The following is an 18,544-nucleotide window of genomic DNA, read 5'->3' on the forward strand; positions in this document are numbered from 1 at the left end:
GTACTACTTACCTCACAGGGTCACTATAAGAAAAGCACTTTGTTTGTGAGACTTGTCCAGAGTCTCACAATATGTTTCAGAGGTAAGACTTGAGCCCAAATCTTCCTGACCCCAAAGCCATTTCTCTATCATGGCCATTTTTTATTTTTAAAAAAATTCATTTTATTTTATTTCTTCTTTTTTTTTTTTGGTAGGGCAATAAGGGTTAAGTGACTTGCCCAGGGTCACACAGGTAGTAAGTATCAAGTGTCTGAGGCTGGATTTGAACTCAGGTCCTCCTGAATCCAGGGCCAGTCCTTTATCCACTGCGCCACCTAGCTGCCCAAGAAAAAGCACTTCGTAAACTTAAAGATATTTTATAATGTAAGTTATTATTATTGGGGAGGGGGAGATTCATATTTCATGTAGGGCTATGGCTATAGATGTTATCTGAAGTCAGTGTCAGTGCTGAGATTCTATAATCCAGGTATTCTCCACACATGAGCGATTCCAATGTTTCTCACGTTGGCAGGAATCTAAATTATAGTTTGTTCCTTAGGCCATATTTTTCCCCCTACAGAGTTAAAGAGTTCTGAGAATGGGAGAAGGCAAATTAAGGAAGAATATACTGATAGGTAATATATAAGACATAGAATTAGGAGAACTCTGAAGTTAACTGGGCATAAAAAAGAGGATTTAAAATCAACTCTAGAGGAATCTTGATTTTAATTAGAGTACTCAAGCAGATGACTCATAGGTATTTTAACAGGCAAGTAAGTAAACTGATTTTTTTTTTCAGTAATTGAAGAAGCCAAATGTTTCCCAGAAAAGCTTCATGATAGAGGAGTGGGCAAGTCTCTACAGCATTAGCAAAATTGAAAACTATAACCTTAGGCTAAGTGTAATCAGTCAATAACCAACAATGTTTATTGGGCACCCATTGTGTGTATAGTGGTGTATTAGTTAGCGGGTGAGACACAAAAGTTGTTTGCTTGAAGAAAATTCACTTTAGAGAATGATACTTGGAGAAGTAATAATATATTATGGTAATGATCCTTTCAACAATATTATAAATACAACTCTCTTGGGAGAAAAGTCAGGTTTTTACGATAAAGAACTTGAAGGGAATCGTGGGAACCTTATGAAGGGAGCTAACAGTTCTAACAAATCAAGTGAATTGGCAGATGTAAAAATACTTGGAAAAGTTGAAAGTGCTCTACAAATTTAAGGTATTTAAAAAAATAATTAATATATGTCATACATATAAACCCACTTGGGAAGAACAGCTAAAAGTATAAAATTCAAAAGAGAAATAAATTAGCTCTGAGGAATCTTGGGTTCAGAAATCAGTGAGAATCTAATCTAATATCATCAAAAGAGAGAGGAACATTAGCCACTGAGGAAGGATACATAATGAAAGCCAGAACTTGATTCCCTGCTCTCTCACAGAGGTACATCTCTGATTTCATGGAAGAGTCCCATGTGAATAAGAAAGGTTTTACCAGATTAGAAGATCAACAACTACTTCCCCAAAGACTTCTTTAATCTCCCAAATGCCACAGTATCATGCAAGGAGTCACTCAGGCTATTGTCAAAAAAATCTACTTGTCTTGGGCCTACTGGATTGTCTTCTTCTATTATACAACCTTGTATCTTCCTGTTTCTGTGGAGTTCCTTTGTTGTTTTTTGTTTTGTTTTGTTTTGTTGGGTTTTTTTGCGGGGAAGTGGGGGTTAAGTGACTTGCCCAGGGTCACACAGCTAGTAAGTGTCAAGTGTCTGAGGCCGGATTTGAACTCAGGAACTGCTGAATCCAGGGCTGGTGCTTTATCCACTGTGCCACCTAGCTGCCCCCAGGTTCCTTTGTTTTTTATGTAGTTAAATATATTTTGCCTTTGGGCGTACTTCCTTATTTTAGTTTTATGTCTACAACCTGAATTTAGGTCACAGAGGGCCTGGCCAAAACCTAACTATAGAAATGAACTTATCCAAACTTACTGTTTTCCCATTGGTGTTCTATAGTGGGTTTTTTTGGTTGTTGTTGTATTGTAGGGTTTTTTTTGTGTGTGTGTGGCAATGAGGGTTAAGTGACTTGCCCAGGGTCACACAGCTAGTAAGTGTCAAGTGTCTGAGGCCAGATTTGAACTCAGGTCCTCCTGAATCCAGGGCCAGTGCTCTATCCACTGCGCCACCTAGCTGCCCCATTGTTGCTCTACAGTTGTAAGTTATGGAATACTAATCTCAGAAGAACTAAAATTATGAATAACTCTTAAAGTGAAGGAAAGATGTAAAGTCAACATAATTAGACCTGTAGTATATTAGCGAGGATGACCTCATGAGAGAAGGGGTAGAGAACACACCATTGAGGACATGTATAATTAGAAAAGGAGAGAGACCAGTAAACAAAATGGAAAACAGAAAATCAAGAACTCAGATGCAGCATTAGTATTGCCACAGAGGCAGCATGATATGGTGGTGGTGGGGGGGACCCAAACCACTGGATTTAGAATGTGAAGATCTGGGTTCAAAACTTGATGGATGCTACCAGTGACATCTGGGATACGTCACTTAATTTCACTGAGACTCTGTTATTTATAGGATGAGAGGGTCAAACTAGGTGATCCTGTGTGTCAGTCCCTGCCCTCTGACATGATAGTTCATTCTCAGTGACATCTCACTGGCTGTCTTGATGGCTCATGTCTCCATGCAGAGTCTTTCCTGAGAATATGATATCCTAACTCATGTCTCTCAAAGGGGTCTCAGATGCCCTGAAAGCATGTAGTCTAACAAAGGTGTTGACTGTGTAACCATTTTTTTTTTTTTGTGGGGCAATGAGGGTTAAGTGACTTACCCAGGGTCACATAGCTAGTGTCAAGTGTCTGAACTCAGGTCCTCCTGAATTTGGGACCTGTGCTTTATCCACTGTACTACCTAGCTGCCCCTGTGTAACCATTTTGTTTAAAAGAAATAGGAGCAGAGCAGCTATTTCAGAGTAAGCGTCTGAGGCTGGACTTGAACCCAGGACTTCTGACTCCAGACCCAGTGCTCTATCTATTGTGCCACTTAGCTGCCCTCCAAGTTCATAACCCCCTGGAAATCTTTCAATGGACATTTTGGGGGAGGGTCTATGGATTCCAGTTTAAGGATTCTGGATATAGGTCAGTTGATAAAGGACCCAGACATATGTTCCTGCATAATTTAAATATAGAGTTTTGAGGACTTGAGTTCAAATGTAGCCTCAAACATTTGACACTAGCTGTGTGACCATGGACAAGGCACTTAACCCGTATTACCTCCCCCCCCCCCCCCCGCCAAAATAGAATTTTTCATTCATCAAAAGCCTTTGGGACTTTTGTTGTTGTTATTTCATCTAACCAACAAATATTTCTTGAGTGTATTGAGTGAAAAGTACTATGTCAAACTACTATTCTGGGGATTAAGGAGGAGCATAGATATGCTAGTAAACAGTCAGCAATCAAGCTTCCTAAAATTTTTTTGCATCCTTTTAAAAGTTTAATCTGTGTCATTAACACTTTCTTAATTCTAGACTAAACAAAACAAATCAAACTATGTTTTGTAGTGACTGCCGATTTCTGAAATGTAAATGCTCAGACTGAAAATTTAACAGTTGATTCTTGCAAGCATGTTAGAGGTGGGTCCAGCACACTTCTGGGAAGTAGGGGAAAGCTTATAGGTGAAAGATTTATACGATCTGAAGAGAAACTAGAGTATCAGAATGTTGTTTTTTTGTTTGTTTGTATATTTTTGTATTTTTTTTTTCTGGGGCAATGGGGGTTAAGTGACTTGCCTAGGATCACACAGCTAGTAAATGTCAAGTGTCTGAGGCCGGATTTGAACTCAGGTTCTCCTGAATCCAGGGCCGGTGCTTTATCCATTGTGCCACCTAACTGCCCCTGGGGAAAGCTTATAAACATAAGTAAGACATAAAGATAAGTAATTCCCACCCTCAAGGAGTTTTCATTCTGTTAGAAGTGAAAGACAGATTCCCAAATAGCCATGCCTTATGAGTGAGTAGTTCAAATACAATTTATGTTCAGAAGAGAAAGAAATCAATTCTAACCAGGGTGGGGAGGAAAAGCTTCAGGGAGGAAGTGGCTTTTGAGCCAGGCCATGAATGATAGGGAGGATTTCAATCGACAGAGATGGTGGGGAGGGAGTTCCTATAGGAGGGAAAAACATGGGCATGGAAAATTTTCCTGTGGGAAAGCATAAACCTATTTCTATTTGTACTGTGAACTTGGATAGCACTGAATAAAAATAGCTTGCATTTAGATAGCACTTTGCCAAGTGCTTTCCTCACAACAGGTAGCACAACTGTTCCCAGAATCATTTTAGAATTGGAAGGGACTCCATTGGCCATCTTGGGCCAGAACACATCCAAAAGGGAAGCTGCAGTATAACATGCCTGATAAATGGTCATGCGACCCCAGCTTGAAGATTTTTTCAATGAGGGGAAAAGGACCCACCCTCTCCATAGATAGTCCAGTACACTATGGACAACTTCAATTCTTAGGAAGTTATTCTAGACATCAAGCATAAATTTACCTCTTTGCCACTTCAATCCATCACTCCTTGTTCTGCCTTTTGGTGCCAAACAAAACCAGACTAATTTTTTTTTTCCCACATGAAAGCCCCTACGCATACTTGAAGACAGTGATTATATCTTTTCTGAGATTTCTCTTTTCTGGGCTAAAAATCCCTAGTTTTTTCAACTGCTTCTCATCAGGCATGTATTCAACCATTAAATAATAGTAACTTCATAATAATTGTGATGATTTTTTTACTGTCCCCATCTTACAGACAAAGAAACTGAGGCTGAGAAAAATTAAATGACTTACTTAAAGTTATACAGTGGTCCAGTTGTGATTTAAACCCTAGCCTTTTTATTATGAGCATTTCCACCGAACCCTACTGCCTTGCAAATCCCACTTCTGTTTTCAGTGGTCTTTGTTACCAATAACCAGTGCAGCTGTTTTTTTTTTTCTTTTTGAAATGGGAACATGATTTGAGAGGGAAGTTATATTAGGATGAGGGCTAGAAAGACAGCAGTGAAAAAAACTCATCAGTCTGTTAAACACAATGATCAGCCACAATTCCAAAGAACCAATGATGAAGTTCCTACCTTCTGACAGGGAGGTGAAGGACTTGGGTTTCAGAATGAGGCATAACCTTTTTTGGTCACAGCCAACACAGAAATTTGTTTTGCCTGACTATACATATCTCTCATGAGGGGTTGATTTTCTTTTTTTTTCCCCTGGGAACAGGAGGAGGTGGGAGAGAGAGAAAATAGATTTTGGTAAATTTTTAAAAATTAATTTAAAAAGATAAAAGAAACACTCATCTTCACTTATGAGAGAGGGGAGACTCTGAAGGAAAGGAAACGCTCTATTAACTGAGAAAGAAAATGAAAACAAACATCTTCTCCATAAATGACATATCTTTCATACCTGAATTAATAAACATAAATGTATGACCATTATAGGAAAAAAAATCAGAAATAGTTTGGTACCATTTATAAATTTTAAAACACACAATTCTTGAGTGGACAGAACCCTCCTTTTTCATGGGGTTTTCTAAGAGGATCCTCCTTCAGAGCAGGTTTAAAATCCAGATGGGGTGAGGAGCAGAAACGGGCCTGAGTCCTGACTGAAAATTCACCATCCGTCAGCTTGTGGTTCTATTTGTAACCTAGATAGTAGCTACCTCTATTAATGGCCAACAGTCCTTTATAGACACTCCGATTTTGCTCAATACTAAAACAATGCACCTAAATAACATTGTCATTAAAAGAAAAAAATGAGTCAAAGATGCAAATAAGGGCTTTTTTTCTTTTTTTTGCTTAGCACCAGGTTGGTTCAGATTATACCTAATGCTCCATGTGGTACAGTGGAACAAGCGCTAGATTTGATTTGGAGAGAGAGAATTTGGGCTTGAATCCTGTCTCTAACACTAGCTATGTTACCCTGGGCAAGTCACTAAGGTCTCTGGGCCTCATTTTCTCATCTATAACATGTAGAGGTTGGACTAGAGGCCTCTAAAGCCTTTTTTTGGGGGGGGTGGCAATGAGGGTTAAGTGACTTGCCCAGGGTCACACAGCTACTAAATGTCAAGTGTCTGAGGCCACATTTGAACTCAGGTCCTCCCGAATCCAGGGCTGATGCTTTATTCACTGTACCACCTGGCTGCCCCCAAGCCTTTTTAAATTCTAAATCTCTGACCCTATATTGATCTCATGATCTATATTGATCTGACGCTACATAATCTCTTCTTTTTCTATTCAGTCTAGAATTGGCTTAATGACTTGGTATACTTAAGCCATTTAAAATATTTAATTTTGCAAAATGTGAATATAGAAAATATGAGATAGCAATAAGGAAATAAGCTATCAGAGCAATGTGGATATTATTGTATATATCCATATTTCTTCTTTGTAAATATCCAGCATCACATGCTAAATAACCCAGCTATTTGACCTATGTCACCATACCATAGATTTATCCAATGTTTCTTGTTCATAAACAGATCCTAAATAATATCTCATAGTATTTATTGGACAAGGATCTTGAACTTGCTTGATTCCCCCTCAGTACTTCCCAGTGAATATTAATATTCACAGTGCTCCAAGATCTCCCCTCTGGTTAATACAACTCAACCCCAGATAGGGCATAATACCTTGTTTGCTCCACAGTCAGGAAAGAACCGCTTACCTGTTCCTCTCTCTGGGTATACTGGGATAGATTCTGCAATAGATGCAGCACCTTCCTATTATAGCATTAGAGACAGAGGGAGCTGTTCTGTGAAACAAGACTACCATCCCTTCCAGCTTGGTGGGAGCACATCCAACCTGAGAATAATAGCCTGGAAAAGCAGATGGCAACAGTGAAAACTGCAAAACTTTCATCTCGGCCACAAGTAGAATATATTCCATAAGCTTTGGCTATTTTAGTAAATCATTTGGGGAAATTTTCTTTTTTCTTATTGTGAACTTGACAAACATCAACAAATATGAACAATTTCCTTATATAGAGAAAAGAAAAAAGAGGATTGTACATGAAATCATGAATATTTACAGCATACGCTTTGTTGATTTTTTTTACATGTTCTATTTTACTATTTACATATTAAATTTGATGTGGCTGTTCATATGCTGATTGGTTTGCTAGTATACTTTTTTGAACTTCCTTCTGGTCTCTTATGTGCTTTTTTTTTTTTTTTGGTGGGGCAGTGAGGGTTAAGTGACTTGCTCAGGGTCACACAGCTAGTAAGTGTCAAGTGTCTGAGGCTGGATTTGAACTCAGGTCCTCCTGAATTCGGGACAGGTGCTTTATCCACTGCGCCACCTAGCTGCTCCTTATGTGCATTTTTAAATGCTTCATTGATCCTTCTTTCTTTCTTTCCTTCCTTCCTGCTTTTCTTTTTATTTTCTTCCCTTTTTTGTTATCACTACCCACACTTACTCCCAAACTCTTCCTCTAAAAAATGAAATCTCCCTCTTATTCATTCATTCATTTATCTCTCTCTCTCTCTCTCTCTCTCTCTCTTTATTTATTTATTTATGGTGAGGTGATTGGGGTTAAGTGACTTGCCCAAGGTCACACAGCTAGTAAGTGTTGTGTCTGAGGCCAAATTTGAACTCAGGTCCTTCTGACTCCAGGGCCAGTGCTCTATCCACTGCACCACCTAGCTGCCCCCAAATCTCCCTCTTATAACAAATAAGCACAGTCAAGAAGAAGTCACACATTGGCTATGTCTGGAAATGTATTTATCATTTTGTGTCTTAGTCCATCACCTCTCTGCCAAGAAATGGGAAATATGATTTATCATCAGATTTATGAAGTAACAATTGGACATTGCTTTGATCACAGTTTTTAAGTCTTTTTCCTTTACAATATTGCAGTCACTGTATAAATTATTCTTCTGGTTCTACTCCATTTTGTATCAGCTTATACAAATTCCAATAATTTCTTCCTGCACATTATCATCACATTTGTATATCATAATTTTTCAGCTATTCTTCAGTTAATTAGTACCTACTTGATTTCCAGTTCCTTGCTACAACAAAAAAGAAAGTACTGCTATAATTTTTTTTTGTAAATATTTGTGCTTTTTTGTTACATAGAGGCCTAATAGTGGAGTCTCTGGATCAAAAGATATGCATGATTTAGTGACTTTTTGGGTATATTTCCGAATTGCTTTCCAGAATGGTTGGTCCAATGCACAGCTCTAGCAGCAGGGCTTTAGTGTGCCTTTCTTCACGAGTCTCTCTAACAAGCATCGTCTCCTCTTTATTCTCATATTTCCCAACTTAATGAATGTGAGGTAGAACCTTAGGGTTGTTTTATTTTGCATTTCTCTTATCTTTAGTGATCTGGAGCAGTTTTCATATGGTTGTTGATAGCTTGCCTTTCTTCTTTGAGAGTTACTTGTTCATATGCTTTGCCCATTCATCTGTTGAGGAATTGTGCTTGTTATTATATATTTGGATATATTGAGATGTGTATTTTGGATATATATTTTATCAGAGGAGTTTGCTGTAAAGACTTTTCCCCCAGTTAACTAATTCCTTTGTGGGAATTTTCTAGGTGAGCTGAGGACTTTGTGGGATTTTTTTTTGGCCTAGATAAGAATATTCATAAAGCTCTAGTCTCTTAAATTCATCACCATTTAATAGAGACTAGATTTTTAAGAGGGTAAACATAGTATGGCAGAATGTATTAGACTTAAAGAAAGAAGATTTGAGAACGATTCTTGACTCTATCATTTACTCACTAGACAACCATGAGTCACTTCAACTTCTTGAGTTTGACTTTCCTCATCTCTAAATGGGAATTATAGTGATTGCCCCATCAGCCTCACAGAAGTTGTGAGGAACAAATAAGAATATGAGTAGAGTAATATGTGAATGTGAGCCATAAAAGACAAAAATGTAGTAATATTAAATTTATAAATTTCACTATCATAGAAATAAAATACATAAGAGAAAAGTTAATATCAGTGCCACTTGAAATACATATAGTTTGAATAACTGTTGTTGAGTAATTTCAGTCATGTCTGACTCTTTATGACTTCTTTTGGGTTTTTCTTGGCAAAGATACTGGAGTCATTTGCCATTTCTTTCTCCAGCCCATTTTATAGATGAGGAACTAAGGTAAAAGGGTTAAGTGACTTGCCTAGGGTTATATGGCTAATGTTTGAGGCTGGATTTGAATTCATGACGATGAGCCTTCTTGATTCTAAGCCCAGTGCTCTATCCACTCCACAACCTTGAATAACTATAGGGGCTTTCAATACCCTCTATCAAAATATTATAGCTCAAACAAATAATAAATAAATTACCAGGAATGAAAATGAGAAATACAGTGAACTCAGCCTACACTGTGACTACCAGGTGAAGCTTTTAAGCCTTGAGTGGGTGAAATGGACTTAAAAAGCAAATGGGGCCCAGCAATTCTTGGGCAAATAAAGTGACATCTCTGCTGCTGCTAATTTTTCTCTTCTGGGTTCCATCAGTGGGCAACAGTGAGAAAAACATAAGTATCACTATGGTCTTCAGTTTCTTCCTGTGACCCAATAATTATTGGAGATAATTTTAGGCTCCTTCTGTATCCATTTGGATAAGTGAGTAGTTGTCATCTATTTTGACTAGTTTGTGGGAAGTTCTTTGTTATGTTTTGTGCACATGCAGAATATGTACATTCTAGGTGAATGCCAGGTGACAGTGGATTGAGTGCTGGGCCTGGAATCAAAAAGACCTGAGTTCCAGTTTGGCCTCAGATACTTGTTAACTTGACCTTGAACAAATCACTTAGCTTCTGTTTGCCTCAGTTTCCTTAACTGTAAAATGGGGGTAATAATAGCACCCAGCTCCCAGGGTTGACATGAGGAACAAATGAGGGGGTATGAATAAAAGGCTAAAAGCCAATGATCGAGATCTGGACTGGTTGAAGAGAGGAGGTTTAGAGTCATGGAACAGACCATTCCAATTATACATTACGCATGTGGATTCCATTCTGTTTCTTTCCTCCAACTTAATTTTTCTTTGTAAAGAAGGAGAGGCAGCAAAGAGAAGAAAAAGTGAGGCTTTGGTAGAGGGAAAAGACTGATTAACAATCATGAATGTGAATAGAATGGACTGCTCATCCATAGGATAGAGAAAGGCATCAGATTGAGTTAGAAATATGTTATTTATAAGAAACCCACTTGAAACATACAGATTCAGATGCAATTAAAATGAAGGGTTAAAGCAGAATTTATTATTTCTCAGGTAAATCTAAAAAAATGCAAGTGGTAATCTTGATTTCAGAAAAGGCAACAGTAAAAATAGACATGGTTAAAAGAGAAAAAGGGAAACTACATTATGCTTAAAAGAACCATAGATAATGCATTCTCATCACTTAATATGTATGCAAGGAATGGCATGGAATTTGAGTAATCAGAGGAAAAAACTAACTGAGCTACAGGGAACAATAAACAGCAAAAGCATCAATAGCTAGGAACCTCTGGATGCTCCTCTCACACTCAGACAAAAATAGTTTTAAAAAAAGATAGAGATTAAGGACCTGACTATAATTTTAGAAACATTAAAGATGAAATCTCTTTTGATGATTAAATGGGATTTTAAAAGAATTTTTATATTTCTTAGCTTTGCTTAGTTCCTTTACAAAAATCAACCATGTACTCAAACATTAAACACATACACACACACACACACACACACACACACAGAAGCATAAATGTTAAACATATCCCTTATTGACCACAACTCAACAAAAAATATAATCAACAAAGAGTATTTGAAGAAAGGATTCCAACATAAATGGAGGCAAAAATCATAACATTCTAATTGTATAGATCAAAGAAAAAAATCAGAAAAGTGAGACAACATGCCAGAACTTTTGGGAGGAAGCCAAAGCAGTCATTAAGGGAACATTTATATCTCTAAGGACTTTTTTCAACAAAAAGAGAGAACAAATCAAAGAACTGGTTATGCAACTAAAAAAAACAACCTAGGAAAGCAAGAGAGACTAAAAAACCAATTTAAACACATATAAATTCCAGAAAAATCAAAGAAGAAATAAAGAAGGATGCAAATTCACTGAATTGATAAATTAAACTAGGAACCTATTTTTTTAAATAAGCAAGTTATTTATTTGATAAAAAGAGGAGAAACCTAATTAACCAAATAAGAAAAGAAAAAGGAATATCCACAAGTTATGAAAAAGATATAAAGGAAGTTGTTAGAATTACTTAACCCAATTATATGCCAATAAAACTGATCAGTGGAATGGATGGATTCCTACAAAAATATAAATTAAAGAAATAAGAAATATGTCCTCAAACTCAGGGAAATTGAATAAACTATAAATGAGCTATTAAAAAAAAATCCGAGCCCAAATTAATTTATAAGTGAATTGTATCAGACATTGAAAGAATAGTTTATTCCAGTATACATTTTTTTCTTTTTGCAAAAATAGAGAAAGAAGGCATGCTATGAAACTTCTATGAGACAAATATGGTCCTAATGCCAAAATACTCAGGGAGAGATAAAGCACAGGACAAAAATTATTGATAAATATTCATTCTCTAATAAATATTGTACAATAATAGTTAGTAAAATAATAGCAAAAAGGCTACAGCAACACATTGTAAATATTATATAACCAGGCTGGATTCAGGAATGAAGCAGAGTTGGTTTGGCATTAAGAATATTATAAAAACAACAGACTATATTGATAATAAAATCATATTATTATATTAATAGATGCAAGAAAAATTTCAACCAAATATATACCCTTTTATTTTTTAAAAAGTATCTATCTAAAACCAAGACCTAGCGTTATTTGAGATAGAAAAATACTAGAAACCTTTCCAGTTAGATCAGTGGAAAAGAAATGATATCTATTGTTATTAGTATTATTTGATGTAGGTTTGGCAATATAAGCTATTACAATAAGACAAGATAAAGAAATTTAGATGATAAGCATAGGCAAATAAGAAACACTTATTCTTATTATTTTTGGTCTTTTTAAAGATCTCTTCCAGCTTTAGATCAGATCCTAGAACTATGATTTCTCTTTCTGTGTGTATATGTATAGGTGTGTGTTTCATATACATGCCTACACACATATGTGCAATTCTGACAAAGTACCAGGTACCAAAATACCAAAAAAAAAAAAAAAGACTTGGTATTGGTAGTGCTCTAAAGTGACTCTCCCTTTGATACCTCTTATTAGTGCTCTTTCCTCTATCATCCTTTTAGGTAAACTTCCTTGGCCAGATTGTGATTTATTCTCAATACATTCCACTTACAGCTTACAACAACAGTCAGGCTGAGCCAAGACATATGTCATAAGACTATATAAAAAGGGGGCAGCCAGGTGGTGCAGTGATAAAGCACCAGCCCTGGATTCAAGAGGACCTGAGTTCAAATCCAGCCTCAGACACTTGACATGTACTAGCTGTGTGACCCTGGGCAAGTCACTTAATCCTCATTACTCCACCAGAAAAAAAAGACTATATAAAAAGACCAAAGAAATAGAGCAAAGAAAAATAGGAAAAAAAGAAACCATTAAAATAAGAACAGACGTGGAATAATTAAAAAAACCAATTGGGCTGATAAAATCAAGAGTTAGTTTCTTAGAAAGTAATAAAAATTGATAACTAATTTTTCAAAATGAGAGAAAACATAAATTACTAAAATTAATTAAGAGAAAGGAAAGTAAGACTGAAATAAAAGATATAAAACCATCAATCAGGTGGTCCCTCCTGTAAAAATAAAGCTTTTTTTCATACAGGGAATTCTAGCAGTGCCCAGGAACTATCTCTAGCTGAAGCTTGTCCAGACCAGCAGAGAAGTTGAAGACATCACTGCATATAATGGCTCTATTAGTCATCACAGTCAGCAGATCCACTTGTCTGTCATTCTCTTTGTACAACCTCGTACCTATTGGGATACCCAATTTCTTGAACTCTTGCCTAACCTCAGACCCTTGGATACCTTTGCCACTACATTGCTGACCTGTTCTGACATCTTAGACATACTTCCCTCTTCTTAGCTTTTGCTTAGTACCTCATGGTTAGTTACCTCATGGTAACTGACTCATTCTAAGTGATCCACTTCGGGGCAGCTAGGTGGCGCAGTGGATAGAGTACTGGCCCTGGATTCAGGAGGACCTGAGTTCAAATCTGGCCTCAGACACTTAACACTTTCTAGCTGTGTGATCCTAGGCAAGTCACTTAACCCCAATTGCCCAGCAAAAAACCCAAACAAACAGACAAAAAAAACAGACCAAAAAACCCAACAAACTAAGTGACCCACTTCTTACATATGCTTCCTCCCTAACTGAGAGGCTACCATTACAGATTGTCCCACACAGACTGGTCTACTGTACTGGAATTGTGGCCCGCAACATGGCCAAACTGCTTCTTAATTCTACAAAAATAATTTTTAAAAATCTACCTGGCCCCCTAAAACATTCACAGAGGAATATATCCATAACTTAGAGAAGCTAAACGAAATGAATGATTATTTACAAAAATATAAAATACTCATACCATTTCAATAAGAAATAGACAACGTGGATAGAATGATTTTAAAGGAAGAATTAACAATAATCCATATTTACGAGTGCCTTATGTTTAGATCTCTCTCTCTCTCTCTCTTTTAGGGCAGGGCAATGAGGGTTAAGTGACTTGCCTAGGGTCACACAGCTAGTAAGTGTCAAGTGTCTGAGGCTGGATTTGAACTCAGGTCCTCCTGAATCCAGGACCGGTACTCTATCCACTGAGCCACCTAGCTGCTCCCTAGACATGTCTTTTTCTCATAGAAATCTTTCACAGTAGGTAGTAAAGGTACTAGTTGCTTCACAAGTGCAGATAGAATACATTGTACAAGTAAAGAAACTGAGGCTCCCAGAGATTAAGTGATCTTCCTATGATCAAATAATTATGTGAGCCAGGTTTGATATTGAGGTCTCCCTAAATTCGGGTGAGGCACTCTATGCATTATGGTATGATGTAAAATTATTACTCCTTTCCCCCCACATTATCTTGGCCAGATGAGTTCATAGGAGAAATGTGTGTAATGTTCTTGGGACAAATAGTTCCTTCATTCTACAGTGTTTCTAAACATAGGAAATGATGGCATTCTGTACAATTCTTTTTATGTGACAAATGTAATAATTATTCCAAAACCAGACAAAGACAACATTTAAATAGGAAATTATAGGCTCATAAATATAGATGCAAAAATCTTAAATAAAACCGTAGCAAACAGAATACAGCAATAATAGCTGACATATGGTGTTTTGTATACATTAGCACATTTGATCCTCACAAGAACCCTGTTCAGTCAGGACCGTCCTTATTTTACAAATGGAAAGACTCAGGCTCAGAGCACTTTGATGATGATGAAGAAGAAGAAGAAGAAGAAGAAGAAAAACAACAACAATAATAATATTTAACATTTATATAGTGCTTAGTATGCTCCAGACATTGTGCTAAGCACTTTACACTTAGTATCTTATTTAATCCTCATGCTAAATCTGGGAGGTAGATGCGATTATTATTCCCATTTTACAGATGAGGAAACTGAGGTTAAACAGAAGTTAAGTGACTTGCCCATGGTCACATGACTAGAAAATTTCTGAGGCTAGATTTGAACTCGGGTCTTTCTTATTCCAGGACCAGTGTTATTCATCATGCCACTCATCTGGCTAATAAATGACTTGGCCAAGGTCATACAACTAGTTTCAGAGGTCAAATGTGTTCCATGTTTTCTCCTGACTCCCAGGAGTTTTCTTTCCATTATACCATACTGTCTTAACACTGATCAAGTAAGACATGGCCAGAAATTAAATAATAATTTAATATTAGTTAGTAAAAGGATCAATATAACCCATTTCACCAATAAAAATCACAAAAATATGACTTTATCAACAGATGAGAAAAAAGCACTTAATAAAAATTTGTGATTTTTAGAAAATAGTATCTCAAAAATAATAGAATTAGAGAGATTCTTAAGATAATGAGAGAAGCAAGAGCCAAACCAAGACCAAACATCATTTGCAATGGAGGCATTCCAATTCAGATCAATCTGTCCATCAATCATCATTTATTAAGCACCTAGTATATGCCAGGCACTGTGCTAAGTATTGGAGATACAAAAAGAAGCAAAAGACATTCCCTGCCTTAAAATCAAGACAAGACAGAGATACCCACAGTTAACCAATTCTGTTTGAAGTAGTATTAGAAATTTCAATAATTAACAATAAGTTGTGAAAAACTGCATCTTAGAAAGAGAAGCATCTACGAGGAAGAAATTAAAAGAACACTTTAGCATGTAAAACATAGCATGCAGCATGGTGTAATAGACAGAACAATGTCCTCAGAGTCAGGAACACCTGAGCTCAGGGCACACCTCTGACACATACTGGTTGGGGAACCCTAGGAAGTCACTTAACCTCTCAGTTCTCCAAGGAATTAAGACTAAGTTACATACAGGGTGGTAAATGATCTCCATTTTACAGGAAATTTTATCCCCAGGAGTGCCCTGTGCATATGTCTTAACCAAAAGACATGAGTACGTGCCTTTGGCAATCCAAGGAGATCAATGAAAACAAAGATAAAAAAGAGATAATAAACACACAAAAATTAATCATATTCTATATGCCAATTTTAAGAAACTGCTAGAAGAAATCATGGGGAGAAAAGATTCCTTTTGTACAAATGTCAATAAAATGAATCATTTGGGTATTTATTAAGATATGTTATGTTATGTTATTTATTTATTTTTGTGGGGGCAATGAGGGTTAAGTGACTTGCCCAGAGTCACACAGCTAGTAAGTGTCAAGTGTCTGAGGCCGGATTAGAACTCAGGTCCTCCTGAATCCAAGGCCAGTGCTTTATCCACTGTGCCACCTAGGTGCCGATCCCCTCCCCCCACCACGATATTTATAAAGAAAATTATAAACCTCCATGGCAAAAGTATAGATCACCTGAACAACTGGAGGAGAATTTCTTGCTCATAACTAGTAAGGTTAAATATAGTAACGTTATCGTGATAGTAAAAGGCAGTGGATGGATGGATAGATAAAATGATAGCCTTAGAGTTGGTAAGACATGAGTTAAAATCTTTCCTCTTACATATACTGGATTTCCATGACTCTGGAGGGGAGAGTGAGGCTGACTTTGCACAGCTCTGCTTCACTTAAATCCAGTTCACTTGCAGGTCAAGAAATTCCCCTGCTGATGTCTTTGGTCCTCTTTGAGAATGAAGGATGAACAAAAACAACTATCTTGGTAACCCTGGGTAACCAGAGTGATTAACTAGTACTCCTCTGATGTAAGGAGCAAGAGAGGAAGGCTTGTATCACATTGAACGAATATGATAGCCACCTTATAGGAGGGCTTGGCCAAAAGTCTCACTGGAGGATCAGGGAAAGATGGGTTATGAACTGAATTGCTGGTGAGAGCTTCTAATGGATGAGATCAAAGATCCTTTGAGGATTGAGTTTTTCAGTGACCATTTGCACATCAATTCAGTTCTCAATGTTCTAAGCAACTCTGACACTATATTAGAGGCAAATTGCCAATTTGCAACAGTCGGGGGTGGGGCAGAGTTTCCACATCCCAGTGAAATAATAAGTCTGACATGAAAAAAAGGGTGGTATATAGGGAAAGATAATAGTTCTGTTTTGGACAAATTGAGTTGTAGATCATCATCCATATAAAAATACCCTCTAGGCAGTTAGTCATCTGGGACTGTTCTAATTCAGGAAAGGAACTAGGACTAGCTATAAAGATCTTCTGTAATAATAATATTGTAGGATACCAACAGCCTCTGAAGAATTAAGGGTGAGGGTAAACCAAAGGACAATGGAAAGGAACAGAACTAACAAGATGAAAAAATTTTTTAATTTGCACTTACTTTTTTTTAAAAAAACCAACTGCACAATTATAACATGTAGGGAGTCCCTTGCTTAACCACAATTCATGTGAAAAAAACATAAGAATTCTGGTTGATTGCAAAGTTGATATGAGCCAATAGTGTAATATGGTTGCCAAAAACCCCCAGCACTAAATGATGTGTCGTGTCCAGGATAAGGGAAGTAACAATCTCTGACATATTCTGTACTGGTCAGACCACGTTTGCATTTAGTTCCAATTGTTACATTTTCATTGGGATTGTGACCAGATTGGCAAAGGATCTGGAAACTATGTCACATGAAGATAACTTGAAGGAAGCAGGGACATTTAGACTGAAGAGGAGAAGATTTATTTGTTTGGGGGGAAGAGGGTTGGAAGATGAGATTACTTTCTTTGAATATTTGAAGAATTGACAGAGAAAACAGCAAAATGTATCTTGTGTCAAGGAACAAAACTAAAACTAATGAATGAAAGCTATAAAGAGGCAGATTTTTAACATAAGGAAGGCAATTGGGATTAAGTGACTTGCCCAGGGTCACACAGCTAGTAAGTGTCAAGTGTCTGAGGTCAGATTTGAACTCAGGTACTCCTGACTCCAGGGTTGGTGCTCTATCCACTGTGCCTCCTAGCTGCCCCAACAATAATAATTCTTATAACTCACATTTATTAAGGTTTACAAAGCAATTTCTTCATAGCAAATCTATGTGGGAGGTAGTGTGAGTATTGTTATTCCTTTTTATAGGATAAGAAACAGATACAGAGAAGTTAAATGATTTGTCTAAGGTCACACTTGTGTCAGAGAAAATATTTGAATTCAGGCCTCCTTCCTGCATATTCAGTGTTCTTTTTATTGTACAAAATGTGCTTCCCTCTAAGATTCCTTTGTTCAACCTAAAATCCTTGAAAGGTTTGGGAGTTCCAGAAACTTGTTTACTAGACCAGAGATGCCCCTTCAGACTATTTTGAGAGCAACCTGATTGGCTTCATGTTGGCTCAGACCTAAAGCCCTTCAGTAGCTTTAGATTTAGGATATGCCATGGGGGTGGGGGGTGGGGTGGGGACTGCAATGCCCCAGTGAAAGGGCAGCCTTTCTCTACTACTTCCATTACCAGACATTTTAAAAGCCACATGTAATGTACAATAATATGAACATTAACGATAAATGTTCAGCAAACGTCCTTGCAAATGTTGTCATTGCTCCAGTGTGTGTCTGGCTAAAGGGATCAGGCCGACAGTACCAGTTCATCTTTACCTCTCAAAGAACGCATTGTACAGAGAGCACTGACATTTGTAGAATTGAAAACAAGATGAGGGGAAGGAGGGAGGAAGAGGAAGGTGTTTTGTAGAATTCTGATACAGAGATTTTAGAGACACAGCACTGGGAAGAGCTGATATAAAGTATAACAGAAAAGAGGGCGATTTTTGTTTGAAGATGCAATTTTTCTCTTTAAACAGAGGAAGAAGGGTCAGGAACAGAAGTTCACAGGAAACATTCCAAGTGTGGACCTTGCAAATACAAAGCTGAGTGTGATGAAGATGCAGAAAATGTTGGGTGAGTTGACCGAGAGAAATGGACCATCTTGCTTTTAAGAGGAAGACAAAGAAAAAATATTCTTAGAAA

The 18,544-nt window shown here is 37.1% G+C and overlaps 1 protein-coding gene across 1 annotated transcript in view; it reads left to right on the forward strand.

Annotated features, from left to right (window-relative positions):
• The window catches only part of TMEFF1 (transmembrane protein with EGF like and two follistatin like domains 1), a 145,185-nt gene that overhangs the window by 80,793 nt on the left and 45,848 nt on the right, over window positions 1-18,544 (forward strand). The window contains exon 5 of the mRNA XM_043975419.1: window positions 18,379-18,475. Within this exon, the coding sequence (XP_043831354.1) occupies window positions 18,379-18,475 (97 nt within the window). The remainder of the gene's footprint in view (window positions 1-18,378; window positions 18,476-18,544) is intronic.

Source organism: Dromiciops gliroides, chromosome 1, assembly GCF_019393635.1.
Source record: "Dromiciops gliroides isolate mDroGli1 chromosome 1, mDroGli1.pri, whole genome shotgun sequence".
NCBI lineage: Eukaryota > Metazoa > Chordata > Mammalia > Microbiotheria > Microbiotheriidae > Dromiciops > Dromiciops gliroides.